The sequence below is a fragment of the Ostrinia nubilalis genome, chromosome W, assembly GCF_963855985.1.
Source record: "Ostrinia nubilalis chromosome W, ilOstNubi1.1, whole genome shotgun sequence".
Classification (NCBI taxonomy): Eukaryota; Metazoa; Arthropoda; class Insecta; order Lepidoptera; family Crambidae; genus Ostrinia; species Ostrinia nubilalis.
In genome coordinates this window covers 2,940,411-2,957,930 of record NC_087118.1, presented here as the reverse complement: position 1 = coordinate 2,957,930, position 17,520 = coordinate 2,940,411, and the positions used below count along the sequence as shown (strand labels likewise).

Here is a 17,520-nt window from a genome sequence, read left to right as displayed (position 1 = left end):
TGAATTTCGAAAGCTTGTAGCGCAAACAGAGAAAAAGAGGAATAAATTCCATGCGCGATACAAGCTTTCGAAATTCAGAATATAAGCTTGTTTTTAAAAAAGTTTATTTTTATACATCTGTTGACCATTTGATAATATATTAAAACAGATTTATCAATAATCCAACAAATTTTCGAACGTTAACTATACTTTTAAGGATATACTGCACGCGGGCAATGTAGTTCGCGGGCTAAAGTCAGCGATACGCTCTTATTACTACTCCCGTAAGGTTGACATTTCAAGTAACAAACCCATCCTTATCACTCGCGCGTAATTGTATTGCTGTCGCACTCGCACACTCACTGCGGCCGCATGTTGCACAGTTGATAAAGATGGGTCATTGGACGAAATTCTACGTACTCGGCGACCGGGCTTTAGTTGTTTGTAGTAGTTACTAATTGTTGCAGACAGGGAACATAGTCCATGACATGCGCAAATGATAGCTCTTATCTATACTTATAATAAATCTGTAGAGAGGTCAATTCTGTACATGAAATATATTTTCAAAATAACTATCAGGGGGTGATTAGTGATCGATACTGATGCCAAAAATGCAATCAGTAAAATTTTTGTCTGTCTGTCTGTATGTTCCTTATAGAAACAAAAACTGCTCGACGGATTTTAACGAAACTTGGTAAAATTATTCTTCATACTCCTGGGCAGGTTATAGGATACTTAGAAATTCCCACGGGAACGGGCATTAGCGGGAAAATCCTTTTGTATGAAAAATCTAAACCGCTTAAGTTAGACGCTTGAAAAGACAATGCCGGAAATTGGCGTCTTTTTTCTTTCGCGCGGCCATCGACCAAACTTTGTTTTTTGATTACAAAATAGTGTAATAAACCAAACTTACTATGACATGTATACCTCTAAACTCAGTCTGAACTAAGTTACGAGCATTAGAAGTTTGATGATTTTCATACTAGATTTGCTTTTTGCGCGCAAAGTTTTGTAAGAAATTGCAACAAAATGGTGAAATTGTATGTGTAAACAAACAATATCATCCATTAAAGGCTCCAGACATCAGTATGGAGCAGAATCAGCGCAATAAAAAAATTGCGCAATATTTTGTTGCAATTTCTTACAAAACTTGCGCACAAAAAGCAAATCTAGTATGAAAATCATCAAACTTCTAATGCTCGTAACTCAGTTCAGACTGAATTTAGAGGTATATATGCCATAGTAAGTTTGGTTTATTACACTATTTTGTAATCAAAAAACAAAGTTTGGTCGATGGCCGCGCGAAAAAAAAAAGACGCCACTTTCCATACAAAATCTGGCATTGCCATTTGGCAAGCAGGTACCTTAGTAAACTTAAAGCTTAGTTATAACAGGATATTGCAAAATTCCTACGGGAACGGGAATTAGCGAGAAAAAACATTTGTATGAAAAAATCTAAGCCACGTAAGATAGACGCTTGAAATTTGGCATGCAGGTACCTTAGTAAAAGACAATGCCGGAAATTGGCGTCTTTTTTTTTTCGCGCGGCCATCGACCAAATCATGTTTTTTAGACACAAAATAGTGTAATAAACCAAACTTACTATGACATGTATACCTCTAAACTCAGTCTGAACTGAGTTACGAGCATTAGAAGTTTTATGATTTACATACTAGATTTGCTTTTTGCGCGCAAGTTTTGTAAGAAATTGCAACAAAATAGTGACATTTTATGTGTAAATAAGCAATTCCATCCATTAAAGGCTCCAGACATCAGTGTGGAGCAGAATCAGCGCAATAAAAAAATAGCGCAATATTTTGTTGCAATTTCTTACAAAACTTGCGCGCATAAAGCAAATCTAGTATGTATATCATCAAACTTCTAACGCTCGTAACTCAGTTCAGACTGAGTTTAGAGGTATACATGTCATAGTAAGTTTGGTTTATTACACTATTTTATAATCAAAAAACAAAGTTTGGCCGATGGCCGCGCGAAAAAAAAAAGACGCCACCTTCCATACAAAATCTGGCATTGCCATTTAAAGCTTAGTTACAACAAAATATTGCAAAATTCTCACGGGAACGGGAGTTAGCGGGAAAAAACATTTGTATGAAAAAATCTAAACCGCGTAAGTTAGACGCTTAAAATTTGGCATGCAGGTACCTTAGTAAACTTAAAGCTTAGTTACAACAGGATATTGCAAAATTCCCACGGGAACTGGAATTAGCGGGAAATTCCTTTTGTATGACTGACTCACTGACATACCCACGCACTGCCTAAACGGCTAAACGTAGGCACTTGAAAAGACAATGCCGGAAATTGGCGTCTTTTTTTTTTCGCGCGGCCATCGACCAAACCTTGTTTTTTGATTACAAAATAATGTAATAAACCAAACTTACTATGGCATGTATACCTCTAAACTCAGTCTGAACTGAGTTACGAGCATCAGAAGTTTGATGATTTTCATACTAGATTTGCTGTTAGCGCGCAAGTTTTGTAAGAAATTGCAACAAAATAATGACATTGTATGTGTAAACAAACAATACCATCCATAAAAGGCTCCAGACATCAGTATGCAGCAGAATCAGCGCAATAAAAAAATAGCGCAATATTTTGTTGCAATTTCTTACAAAACTTGCGCGCAAAAAGCAAATCTAGTATGAAAATCATTAAACTTCTAATGCTCGTAACTCAGTTCAGACTGAGTTTAGAGGTATACATGCCATAGTAAGTTTGGTTTATTACACTATTTTGTAATCAAAAAACAAAGTTTGGTCGATGGCCGCGCGAAAAAAAAAAGACGCCACCTTCCATACAAAATCTGGCATTGCCATTTATAAGGGACGTAGCTTAGGTACCGTAGAGGTGCACTAAGAAAGGAATTCCCGAAATTCTCACAGAAACAGGAATTACCGGGAAAATCCTTTTGTATGAAAAATCTAAACCGCTTAAGTTAGACGCTTGAAAAGACAATGCCGGAAATTGGCGTCTTTTTTTTTTCGCGCGGCCATCGACCAAACTTTGTTTTTTGATTACAAAATAGTGTAATAAACCAAACTTACTATGACATGTATACCTCTAAACTCAGTCTGAACTGAGTTACGAGCATTAGAAGTTTGATGATTTTCATACTAGATTTGCTTTTTGCGCGCAAAGTTTTGTAAGAAATTGCAACAAAATAATGAGATTTGACGATTTGTAAGAATTAATTTATTTAAAGAGGAAAATAAGGATGTTGTTGGTTTTGTATCGGGCCCCCGGGAAACCCCTAGTGCCAAACTTTTTCAAATAGACAGAGTAGAGGCATCTGCCTAAGGAAGTTCTATAATTTTGCCATTACCTTTTCTGTAAATGACAGCGGAAGAACAATTTTATTCAAACCTTTTGATTTGTTTTGATTATTTTATAGGGCTCGTCTAAAGCACAATACTATTCATTGCAGTTATAATATAATTATGAAGAAAAATCTTTTGTGTTTCATTTTACTTCGAACGTTTTTTACCACACTGAATTTTGTCGTTTAGAAATATCTTCAAAACTAGGTACCAGAGGTGGAATTGTGTAAAGTAATCGTTATCATTTGACAGTTCATATCGTACGATTATTCTGTCAAACGCTTTGTTTAACTGACTTTATCATACGTTATGAACTGTCAAATGATTACGATTGCTTTACACAATTCCACCGCCGACTTAGCTTTATGAAACAAAATGTATTGACAAAACTACGCATTTTTACATTTATTAAAGTTAATAGTCTTTATTTTATGAAACTAGGTCAGGTACTTACAAGGATATTTAAAAGTATGGAATTAAGTATGAATTACTAGTAGTACTATTTAACATAATGGAATAACGATCATTACTTTCATAAACATTAGGTAGGCACAACAAAAATATTATTTGCAAATTAATAAGAAAATTAATAATGTAGAATAACGTTTACAGCGACAAAATTATTTCAATCCACAGTCAGACTAGCTATAAATTTAACAAAATATCAGTTTTATCAGAATTAATTAATTTTCGAATCGAGTCACACGATATCCTTCGATGACTTTGCGAATGCAGTACGATGATACGATTACTTTTACGTTGCGGCAATCACTAAAATTCGCTAAAATGACACTAATGACGTTTAAAAAGTGGCACGCTCGGCTTCATACAATTTTTGATACATGCTGCATCTATCCATATCTGTGGTCTGATCTGAACACTTTATTGTCGCTTGAATGAAACATCAGTTTTAGGTCTAGTCCGAATCTAGTTTGTCTGATACGACATTCCGTTCGTTCGTTCGTTTCAGCCGAAAGACGTCCACTGCTGGACAAAGGCCTCCCCCAAGGATTTCCACAAAGACCGGTCCTGCGCCGCTTGCATCCAGGTACTTCCCGCGACCTTTACCAGATCGTCGGTCCACCTAGTGGGAGGCCTGCCCACGCTACGTCTTCCATCTCGTGGTCGCCACTCAAGAACTTTCCTGCCCCAGCGGCCATCAGCTCTTCGAGCTATGGTCCCCGCCCACTGCCACTTGATTTTAGCGATAAAGCCAACTTCGAGAAAGAGGTTAATCGTCGAATCCAACTCGGCTGGGCAGCGTTCGGGAAGCTTCGCGAAATTCTCACGTCCGAAATACCGCAGTGTCTCAAGTCAAAAGTATTTGACCAGTGTGTGTTGCCAGTGATGGTGTATGGCTCTGAGACGTGGTCGCTTACTATGGGCCTCATAAGAAGGCTCAAGGTCACCCAAAGAGCGATGGAGCGTGCTATGCTCGGAGTTTCCCTGCGTGATCGAATCAGAAATGAGGAGATCCGTAGGAGAACCAGAGTGACTGACATAGCCCGCAGAATCGCTAAAATCAAGTGGCAGTGGGCGGGGCACATAGAATCGATACGACATAAATTGTAGAAAAATAGGACTTCATAAAATGATTATGAAATTGACATAAGTGATTTTGCTTGAAAACCACGCAACAAAAGGCATTTGAATCGTTATGCCTGAATCTGAAATTTATTATTGGTGTCGCTTTAAACATGCAGCCTGCACTTGAAATTCATACTTGATGTCGCTTAAAACATTTTAGCCTGCACTTGAAATACATACATTATTGTTACTTAAAACATTTATTCTGCATCTTATTTTAATACGATGCGCTTAAAATATTTTGATATTCAACGGAAATGTTTGTTACTTGGTGGATGGATAGACTTTTTTTCTCGAACTAATTTAACAACCATCTGTCGCACCGCATCAGAGATAAATTATTTAAAATGTAAGTGGTGAAATTTAAAACCTTTTTCTTTTACCGAAATTAGGAAAACTAGTTCGTTAAGATAGATGACTGGCATTAAGTCCGCCTTCTGTACAATATTCTGTGCAAGTGAGTTCTAAATAATAAAAGGCAATATTTTGTGTAAATTGTCGGATAAGATAATGCATTTTGGCCGCGCGTGCCCCCTGTGTCGCTGAAGCCATCCGTTTTGGACAAAACAGATATGTACCGTTTCTCCCAAACCCGTCCTCAAGATACGGCTTGAGCCGAGGTTTCAAATTAATATTCAAAATTAAGAGCTGTAGCAAACCGTATGTATTCGGTACTGAGTAACGGGTCCTCCGCCTAGTACCAAATAAGATTGGTAATTCATTTATGGAAAAATGGTATTAAACTTTTTAATAAATTACCATAAACTGTTGTAGAATTGCCCATTCATAAATTTAAAGTACATATTAAAAACAGCTTAATGAAAAAGGGCTACTATAAAATTGATGATTATAATAAAAAATAAAACTGTTTAGATTCTTTAAACTGCCTAGCTCGCATTAATGCTTATGTACGACTATAGTGACTCGTTTCATGCGCTGCTTCTTCTCAGCACTGGCCCATTTATTGTCCTGAAGCAGTGGTAGGGTTAATAATACTGGGACGTCTTGTAACGTTGCAGGTTTTGCAGTTTTTCACAAATTGTTTTTTCTTCTTGATATTTGGATTTAGGATACCACTAGCGACATCTATTGGCGTGCTTTAGAAGTGGTTTGCAATAGATGGCGCTTTTTGCTCAGTCAATTCAAATATATTTTATTGAAACATTTCCTAATGTTTTTGTTTTGATTGTTCTATTTTTTAAATATAATATTTTCAGTGTTCTGGAAATTGTTTTCATCATGGTTTTGTTAGTATATATTTACTTTTTTTAAGCGGCGAAACGAAACGTTTCGCGATGTCAATGGAATCGCGACTGTCAGTTGAGCTGTCAAATCACTTAGGAATTTTGGTCGATCGTGCGCAACCGCAATTTTATTATTTTCGGGAATGTAATTCCCTGTATTTCAAATCGGCTGATGCAAAATGCATCGACGATAATTTCTTGATAAATTAAAAAAAATAACACACATAAGGTAAGTTCCCGTCGGAGAATTTATTTATTTTTTCGTGATTGATATTTTTCGTATTCCAGTACGTGGTATTTCATGTGATCGTTTCTTTCAGAAATTCCCTAAATCCTATTCGGATGAGGGTTGGGTTGCTGAGGACTGCGAGTGAAGTTCAAATTAGCGAGCAGTCTTCGTAAGTATTTGTTTCCCATTGCGGGTTTTTTCATAACCTAATGCCACGTTCCACATGTGATGCTGACACTCGTATTTTTCGTTTCAGATGCGGGATTTTATAGACATTTCATATTTTAGATATTTCATATTGATTTCTTATCATTTCGTATAAATTATTTCTCCTTTCTAAACTGCTGATCTCTTCGCATTTCCTCCTTGCCATCAAACCTCTGTCTCTGCAAGAGTTTGAACGCTTTCCTGTCGAGGAGATGCAAGAGCTTCATCTGGCACTGCGTGCTTGAGGCCGTGGAGGACGCTGCTTGTAGCCTAAAAGTGTGCAAGACCCGTTGGACCCCGGAAGAAGAGAGGAACGTTCAGGGTAACGGCTTATAACCGCATGGCTTCCAAGGTACCCACTTTTCCATCCTTCAAGTAGGAGTCTTTCCGACCTGACATCGTGCAGTTATCTTAACTATTAGAGTCTTTTAATATTTAGGCTGAGTTTTAAGAAATTTGTAGTGGCAATAATATTCACCAAACCGAACCTAACTAACGACCCTGAATCCCTTGAGATTGGCACTATCTATTACAGTAGTCATAATATCGTAATTGTCAACTGCATACGAGCTTACGAGACAAAATAAATTGTGTCAATTGAGAGGGAGCTGTTTTATTTACATTTCTAATTAAAATACAAGGAACGGTAACTTTTATAAATTTCTGCAAGCCGGACAACCTCTTTTTCACGTGCAGACAATTCACCATCTTCTCCGTCTGCACCGGTGGCGGTTCAATTCCAGTCACCAAGCCGCCAGGAAAAAATCCTTTCTTGCAGTCTAGAAGCGCTTTTAAAAGCCTATTTACATTGCTAGCATCAAACGTAACAGATTCTGCTTCCACTGCAGAAGAGAGGGCCATAAATAAATAAATTAATAAATAAGTTTTGGCGGATGGGAACGGTTACTGACCTACCCAGAAATACCCGACAGTGTTCTCAAATTGGACATTCGTCCTCGGCTCAAGCTCACTCTTGAGTGCTTCGAAGGGAAAGGTGGATCTCAAGTTGACCGCCAAAAGCGCACTAGACACTGGTTTAACAGAAGAAGAATATAGGACGATCGGTTTGGCCAATATCTCAATCCAAGCGGAAGTAAGACTAAAACTTTCAATAAAAATGGTTAATCTTCTAAGAGCTCCATTCAGGTCTCTATAGAACTAGAATTAAGTTAGCCTTTTTATAACTTGTAGACTTGACTTAACATCGCGTTCGGTCTTGAGCCGATTTTTTACTGACTGACTAGCTTGAATCATTTTAATATAGCGATGGTTGTTAATACAATTAGCCTTACAGTAAATAACCCCCTGTGTGTCGCTTCAATCCTCTTTCCTGGACCTAATATTTTCAGTTTAAGGCGCTTGAATCACTTAGCCTCTTTTTAAATAAAAGTGATTAGAACCATTTTGTATTAAGCAACATTTATTTCTGGAAAAAATAACTTTAAGAATATGAATTGTAGACTAAATTAGGTACGTGGATTTATTTAAGGATATCGTTTGATATAAGGTACTTTTTTGGGGAAAAAATATATTTTTCTAATCTAATTACCGCGCAAAAGGTCGTGGGTTCGATGTCCACCTTAGGCAGTTCGATTTTTTCAAGTTACATTATAAACTATAATTGTTTTATTTTCCGAAAAATGCAGCTTTAAAACGCTCCTATGTAAAGTCAGGCCTGGCTCACTCCGCGCGGTACATCCGAATATTACCTACAGCGAAGCGCCCCGCCGGCGGGTATTATATCAGTCGAGTGTCACGCGCGCGCCCGTCGGGACTTGATGTTTTGCCTTTAATAAATAATTTCTTTTGAATACAATTTATGATGTTTTAAGAATTTTATCGTTAAAATATTAACTATTACCTTTCCGTGTAGGTAAATGAAACGGAAGAGTAACATCGATACACCAAATTACGACAAGCTAGTTCTTTTACCATAATGCATAGGTACCCCAACAATATTCAGTAAAAATAAATTGTTGCCAAAGTACAGCGAGTAACATTAGATTAAGTTTGTGCAAAGCCAAATACAAATATGATTTTCGGGTGATGCCTCGCTCTCGTTCTAGGATGTAGCCGTTTCGTGTTTGCGTAGTAAGTAGGTAGGTATGATGTCATTCTTTCTTCTGCAACGTTGGGCGTTGGGACGATTAAATAAGTAGACTGACTGCGTATTAAGAGCTCATTTATTAATAGTGTATAACCTTATATACTATGTAAGGGATGTGAGTGTGTGCGTGCGTGACGCGCATACTACACCTCCCCCGTTTTTTTGGGTTTTTTTTTTTTACATAAAAGAAGTGAATGAAAGAAAAAAAAATGTACAAAATTGGGTACTTGACACCATTCTCCAATAATTCGTAAGATCGAGTAAAATACGACAAGCAAAAAGATGTAAATTTGTGGTGTCAAATAACCATAACAATAAGAATTGAAAGAAAAAAAAATCTTAATCTAAACGTGTTGTTGACGACTAAGTATTTTAAATGAATATCAATTAATATCAATTGTATGTAATATTCATTCTTAATAAAATAAAGTCACATCCAGGTATTACGTACGTCTAGTAATGTCTTATCCATTTAAGTTTACATTTCCGAGATACATCATCATCATTGTATTTTTATGAGGTGGCCACCCTCATGTTTTAATAGTTAGTAGATCTACTACACTTACAAGTCATTATTTATTTATTTATTGTCGACTTAATTCATTTTATCATTTCATCATGGTACTTTTATAAAATGTGCGCGCACTTTATAATAATATTTATTTATTTATAATAATCATTTAAATTAAGGGATAATTTTAAGACTTATTAATGTCTCCAACTATTCTCACAGAGATATCTAGTATGCACCATGATCGAACGAAGGATAATTCCCCTTAATATTATTTATTTTAGTACCATGTTTACATAATATTCATATAATATTTCAATATTCATTCAATATCTAACAAAATACTTTACAATCTCACAAACCTACGCAATCAATGCACAAGAATATCTTAAAACTTTTGGGTGATCAGTCCAAAATAATTAAAAGTATCCTATGTAATGAATGCATGCCTAACTTTTAGCTCATCTTTACAAACAATATCAAACTATTTTATAACTTTTCCTATCTGAATTTCAAACCAAAACCTGCCTTATTACAACAAACCTTTATCTCATAGCCTTCATCATTTAATAACATTAACGTACATTCCTATGCCTACAGTTTTCTAACTCACAATATTCCTCCTTATAGTTTTCTTTATACAATGTATAAATTATATTCTGTCATAGAATCAAGATTATTCCTATTATCGTCTTATCCGTGTAATCATAATATGATATCAAAATATTATTTTTCATATACACAATTTCAAAGTCATTTTTCTAAATAATTTCTAAAGTTACATAAGTACTGAATATAGGTAACTGTAATAAAATCATAGTTAAAACAAAACAAATAGAATTTGTGTAAAATAATTTACGTTCATAGTCAAAAACTTTCAATTACAGTTAATCATTGTGTAATATCTATTGTGTGTTGACCCAAATAAATCAGCAATCGATAAGTCAGCCAAGTGATATTTTACCTACATTTTGCAAAATATTTTTCAACATAGCAATCATCAAATTCTTTATTTCATCATTACATAAATATTACATTACTTGACCGTGAAAAAAAAATGTCAAAAGATTATTTTATGTACTTCAAAGTTAAATCCAATCAATAATCCTAATTAATGATTTTGTTAAAGATCCATATTTAGAAATGTGATCTTGGTGATCTTAAAAGTCTTCAAATATGATACTAATTTAAAAAATTAATTTAAAATATTTACTTGCATACCAAATACAATTATTGTTTAAAATGTAAAGATCTTAATTACAGCGAAGTATTGTGTCGATACGCTAGAAAGTACCTACATGTCATCATAACGTGTCTGATGCTAAATCACGTTTTGCTGATTTGCAATAAGTCGTATGCGTTGAGTGCAATGACATGACTGAGTAACAAAATTATTGACCTACTTTTAGACAATCAAATTATTTTAAAAATTGTTGTAATAATATTAATGTAAATAATTCCTAATCAAATAAAATGTAAAAAAATGAGACTGTAAAATATCACTGGTGTAAAACTACATAACTTAATTGCCAAAATATAAATAAAATCTTTAAAAAAATATCATGAAATAAAATTATTATGCAAATTATTATTCTTTCTTATTATCCAGTATTACTATATTGTTCAATATTATTATGTTATCAGTAAATTTACTAAGTCGTCAACAACGTTATAATTTGTACACCATAAAAATATTCAAAATACCTAGTAATAAACATTTTACATCTTCAATAAAAATATCGAATTCTATATTTATTCCTTTAAGTATATAAAATTGCAATTTTGTGAATTAAGTTTAAATTAAATTAGTACATTCAATATATCCATAAAAATATTCTCACAAAATAATTTACTTTACAAAATTACGAAATTATTAAAAAAAATATCATCAAATGAAACCAATAAATTAACATTTCAAAAATTAAATTAATCTCCAAAATTTAAATGATAATAATAAATGAGAAAAAAAATTACCGTAGAATGATGACCAAATTTTTAAGAGGGCAAGAGGACTTTTCTTCATGGGGCACATGGGGACTGAGAATACTACTGCACGGGGACTTATGGGTTCTCCCGGCTGCGACCACTTCCGACTCGAACACTCCCGGCACCCCTGCTACCTGCTGTTAACCTCATCTGGCTCCATCATCGCCCGGCTCCCAGCACACTGTTGTTACCTCATCTGACTCCATCATCGCCCGGCGCCCAGCTTATCCAATTCGGTCCGTTTTCTTGCATCTTGATCAGGATCAGGAAATTCTTGATTTTTGGCACTGTTATTTCTATTTCACGTACGCATTTATTTTTAGTTCGATAATTTTATTGAAGATTTATTAATTAAGTCCAATTTTAGTCCATTTTTACGAGTCCACTTTTCACTACATTTTCAATATTATTTTAATTAATTTTAATATTTTCTACTAAACCATCTGCGCAATGCTGCGTGAGCAGCACTGGCAGGGTCGCCATGCAACGTTGGGCGTTGGGACGATTAAATAAGTAGACTGACTGCGTATTAAGAGCTCATTTATTAATAGTGTATAACCTTATATACTATGTAAGGGATGTGAGTGTGTGCGTGCGTGACGCGCATACTACACTTCTGTGATAGTTGGTATGTTTAATTTATTTGTCTTATGTTAAAATAGGTATGAATGAAGACATTGTATTAAAATAAGTACTTTTTTATCCTAAGTAGGTATTTAAAATGTTATTTTTACAAAGGTAAAATAACACTAATACTTACCTACATACGTACCTCATTACAAATACCTAAGTATGTAGATTAATTCTATTTTTTCACTAGACAGCATAGCAACCCTAGCAGCGTAAGAAGAGTTCAGAGGCACGCGATAGAAAGAGACAAAACTTGTAGGTGAATAAAATTGTAGGTACGTAGTGCTGTGCGAGCTGAATTCCACTGTATCGCGTCGTAGCAAGACTCGCATTTATTTAAATCGTCTTGCGGAGTAATCCTTCTGTACCTGTACTATTACTTATTCTGTGGTAAAGTTCCAAAAATGTTACATGCAAATAATTAAGTATAGCAATCGAACCCTCAAATTGCAATACTCAGCGATACGAAACTAAATTCATTGAATATCGGCCATAAAATGATTTTGATTATTATTATTACAAGCTTTATATTGACTTCACTTGTTAGTATGTGTGGGACAAATCTTGCAACTGAATTTAAGACCAGTTCTCCTCAACTGATTGAGCTGAAATTTGGTATACTTATGTAAGTACGATGACAATGCAATATTATGGTACCATTGAGCTGGTCTGATGATGGAGTCGGGAGGTGGCCATAGGAACTCCTAAACAAAACGGCGGAAACTCATCGAGTTTGGGTTCGTTGGATTTGTCTTTTCGAGCACTTTAGTGTTAGATAATGTCCAGGGTCCTGAGATTAAGATATAACTAAAAAGTGTAAAATAAAATTATAATAAAAATAAACTTTTTTAAAAACAAGCTTTTATTCTGAATTTCGAAAGCTTGTAGCGCAAACAGAGAAAAAGAGGAATAAATTCCATGCGCGATACAAACTTTCGAAATTCAGAATAAAAGCTTGTTTTTAAATAAGTTTATTTTTATTATAATTTTTTGAATACCTATGTGTGTTTTGTTAAGATAAGTTTTTATTTCATTGTATTTATGCATGCATAAAGTTTAGGTTTTTTATTAATAATAATAATAATAAATCATTTATTTGCCAGAATACGGTTAGAAATGGTTATAAAAAGAGAAGTTTCCAACATATTCTATCGTACATACGATGTGCAAATATTACAAAAAATACGGTTATGTTTTTAATATTAAAAAGTAATATTAATTGAATGTTATGCAAATGTCAGAAAATGATTATGAATTATTGAATTATTGAAATAGCACAAACATATTATTACATTAGATTTGATTAGATTCATACAATGTCAATGATACATAATGTCATATTTTAAGAAATTTTTAGATGTCAAGTACAAAATGTCAAAAAGATTTTTCTGTCAGGAATTCATTGACTTTGTAATACATGTTTTGTTTTAAGAATTCTAATAAATTATTTCTAAATTTAGTAAATGTCAATGTTTTAATATCTTTTATTACACCTAGGTACCTAGCTAGAATAGAGCAACAAATCGCACCCTTCCTGGAATAAGTACGCAAGTGAAAAATGCCAACTTTTCAGGAGCGTAAAAAAACTGTCCTAAAAATTTATTACCATTATTAAAAATATGTGTTATACATCAAAAGATAGCTAAAAATGTCTGTGAGGGGCCTATGTATTTATATTTATTTTTTTTTTTTTTTTTTAAATATTTATTCAGTTTAGACCACAAGTGGCACTTATGAACGTCAATAGAAAATAATAAAAAAAGAAAAGGTAGCCCTTATGGGGCACTTTACATGTCTCCTTATCTTTTGGGCCCTACCAGCGCTTCGAGACAAACATATGGCAAGTGCTGAGAAGAAACGCCGGAACAAACTCGCAGTTAACCACTTATTGGCGTTCAGATTTAGTCGTGCATTCAACGTGTAAGTGTAGTTTACGTAGTTTTTCCTCGAACTATTCGTATCGAAATAAATTCGTAAAAAGGATAACGTACTTTTACCTTGTGAAAAATTACTTAACTTATGGTTGTATTTAAAATTATAGCTTTATTCAAAATCAAAAAGTTACAATATTGTTGCATAACTATATTATAATTTTCGAAAATTGCATTTTTAGGGAGAGACGAGCTATCAAAAGGACTAATGCCCGTTTTCACCATCAATCCCTAATTTGTAAGTGACTTCTATGGTGATACATAACAGGAATTTTGTTTTTATAGGGGTCACTTAAAAATTTGGGATTAATGGTGAAAACGGGCATAAAACTCATTTATTTTTGCAAGTAGGCTTTTATAAAGCACTTTTATAGTTTTACACTCCCCAGTATTAACCCAACCACTGCTTCAGGACATAAGAAAGCTGATACAGCTCCACATTTTGGATTATCAAGGCGAAACTATTGGCGAGAAAATACGTGCACAGATGTTTCAATTGTGCTAAATTGAATGCTACTGCCAAAGTACAAATAATGGTAGATTTACCAGAACAGCAAGTATCTCAATCTAGACAATTCATGAACAAGGGAGACGATTTTGAAGGACCCTTTTAAATTTTGATGTCCAAGGGAACAAAACTATAGAAGCCTATAATATAGTGATATTTATTGTCTGCATGACTACAAAAGCTACCCACATTGAACTCGTTGGTGACATCGCTTCCAAATCCTATAAGGTTCACACTCGATCAACCGGCGTGCAGCGATGGCGAACAATGCATTTAGGTCTGGTCGCCATCGCTGCACGCCAGCTGATCGCGCTGTGATCGCGTTGGTTTGGCCGAACCCTAAGTCTAATCGCCATCACTGCACGCCGGCTGATCGCTTGAGATTGCGTTGGTTTGGCTGAACCTATAAAGAAAGAAAGAACAGTTTTTATTTGGTCCAAAACTTATAGGTGCTTTTATACGCTTTGTTGAAGAGTGGCCGGACCTGTGAAGCAACCAGGATAGGAACATTGTCTGAGCCAGGAGTTTCATAAGGCCTGGAAATAAATGCAATTTACTGGACAAATAGCGTCAACACTAGGATAGGCACTACATTCCAGTGGCAAGTACAATCTGTGGAGGTCTGCGGAAGGTTGGCGTCCGGTCGATCAAGTACCACCTGAAAAGAATACAGTCAGTATTCCCTCATCGTACATACGAAAAGATGGCAACAGTTTTGAATCAGGTTGTTGCATTTTTAAACGTTTGACCATTACGAGTATGTCCTTTTGATTACAATAATCCTTAAAATACATATAAAAACTTGTATCATTCTATAATTGGGGACACACCGATTGTTGCTTACTGCTCCAAAAGACGTATAGATACATACCTTGTCACGCTGGCAATACACGCATAAGCTGATAAATTAACTCATGCGGCTCTGGAAAGTTGAAAATTTATCACGATAACTACGATAACGATTCACTGAAGAGAGAGACAGAATTTAAAATGGATCTTGTACTCATAAAGACCGATAATTTTACCACGTGGTAAGTAATCATTGGGACGAATTTTTGATAAACACACAGTCTTACAGGGGTATTTAGTGCAAAAAGTAGTGGATTGGATACTTAAATGACTGAAACTTAGTTAATTTGTGCTTTGTTAATGACTTAATTACATCTAAATAAATGTATCAATATCGGTATAAAATACAACATCGCCAAAAGTTTCGCAAAATATTAGCAACTAGACTTTCACAAAGATATCTACGTAGAAAATAACGTATCAATTGTTATATATTATAATGCGAATAAAAGCTTCGTGGAAGAATTAGGCATCTAGACTTGCACAACATAATGGAGAGAGGGCGCTGTTGTGCGCGGATTAACATCGATCTAAGTGAAAAATATTATTTATATAGTTTAAAGTAATTTACCAAGCCTAAAAACGCCAGTGTGAAGTGTAATATGTTACAAAAATTCTACACACGCGTAATTCCGGAGAAGTTCATCGTCTAAACAGTGAAATAGTGATAATAAATACCGGAACACAAACGATAACTTATGAAACAATTCCGGATCCCCTGCGGAAAAATAACTACCAGACACGAAAAAGTGCCACCCGCCGAAGAACTGGAACGTATTACTGTATGTGATTATCATTGATTTAAAAAGTGAAAAACATTATAACCTAATTTTGATGTGTCATCAGCAGCTAGAACATTTAAGACACTCAAGTTATACTGAATAGCGCCATCTATGAGAAATCGACTGATCTAACAACCGCGCACTGACTTTGCCTTTGTGTGCGAGTTCCATTGATTGATATTGCTTTTGCAATAGCTGTTACGTGCAGAATTCAACAGAGGGCGCTGCAAGTACCTACTAGACCTTTTGCACTGATTTGTTTACGTTCTAGTTTCGACAGAACCAGACTGAAAATGAGTGCTACACAAACATGCGCTGGCTGCCAGAGACCCATACCTAGAAGAGAATACTTACGATGTATGGTTTGCAAATACAAGTATGATTTGGAGTGCGCTAACGTTTCTTTCGGACTTTTTAAGATTATGGAAAAAAAAGATCAGTGGTGCTGCCCGGAATGCAAGAGTAAAAGACCTAAAACTGGAAATTTAAACACACCGGTCCGACCTAACCCACAAAATACACAGGAAGACCCGGACTTGAATAGGAAAAACGAAGACCATAACGTTACCCACCGTAAGAAGACATCACGATCCTCAGACGAAACGCCGGGATTAGAACAAATATCGAGCCCAGAATCTTGCGCTCAGGCTACGGCTCAAAAAGATTTAATCACTGAATTAAAAGTATATATGGCTGGACTTATCAATAATCAGACAGACAGCTTAAGGGAGGCTATAGCAGAGCTTACAGAATCCATACGAAAACAAAACAATCGTATCGAGCAGTTAGAGACCAGAGTGCAAGATCTGGAAAGCCAGAAGAGTAAACTTGGTGACACTACAGCCCTTGAAAGCAAAATTTTGAATCTTGAAGTGGAAATACAGGAGCGTGACCGAATGCTATTGCTAAACGACGTGGAAATAGCCGGCTATCCAGAAGAGGCTAACGAGAATGGCACACAAGTCGTTGTCACCCTTGCAAAAAAAATCGGAGTTGACCTAGACCCGAAAGAAGTAGTGAGCGCAGAAAGAGTGGGTCCTCCGAGATCGGCACAGCAGGGCGCCGCTCGAGCTCGGCCGCGCCCCCTGGCCGTGCGACTAACTCGCCGAGACACTCGCGACACGCTGTTAAAAGCCGCACGCGTGCGCCGCGGGGTCACCACCGAAGGCCTGCCTGTATCGAGGCCTGCGTGTTCGGTCTACATTAACGAAAGGCTCTCTAAACACTATCGACAACTATTCCAGCAAACACGAGAGATCTCCCGATCCAAGAATTTCAAATATGTCTGGACAAGAGACGGTAAAATCTACGCCCGGCAGGACGATGGCAAAGCACGGCATAGGATACAATCGGAGGCTGACTTGAAACGGATTTTTGGAGAATTTTGATGTTTGAGCTGATATACTTATTTCGGTTGGACGGTACCTTTGATCTCCCTAACTTTTACTTGAGATTACTTTTCTATACTAATATTGATGATACAGATTTGTTTCACACCTTTTTGTATATTTTGTCTGTACACAACACTCGAACTCCTCAAAATCCTCAAGCACGCATACAAAATATAATTAGCATAATACATGTATTCGCACAATTACTTATTACAAAAATAAGATCACACATGACAACTTTATT

The 17,520-nt window shown here is 35.5% G+C and overlaps 1 protein-coding gene across 1 annotated transcript; it reads left to right on the top strand.

Moving 5' to 3' along the window:
* The first annotated feature begins 16,307 nt into the window (after positions 1–16,307).
* On the top strand, positions 16,308–17,273 carry LOC135086406 (uncharacterized). Its single transcript, XM_063981136.1, has one exon. The coding sequence runs from the start codon at positions 16,308–16,310 to the stop codon at positions 17,271–17,273; it is 966 nt and encodes a 321-aa protein (XP_063837206.1).
* Positions 17,274–17,520: the final 247 nt, after the last annotated feature.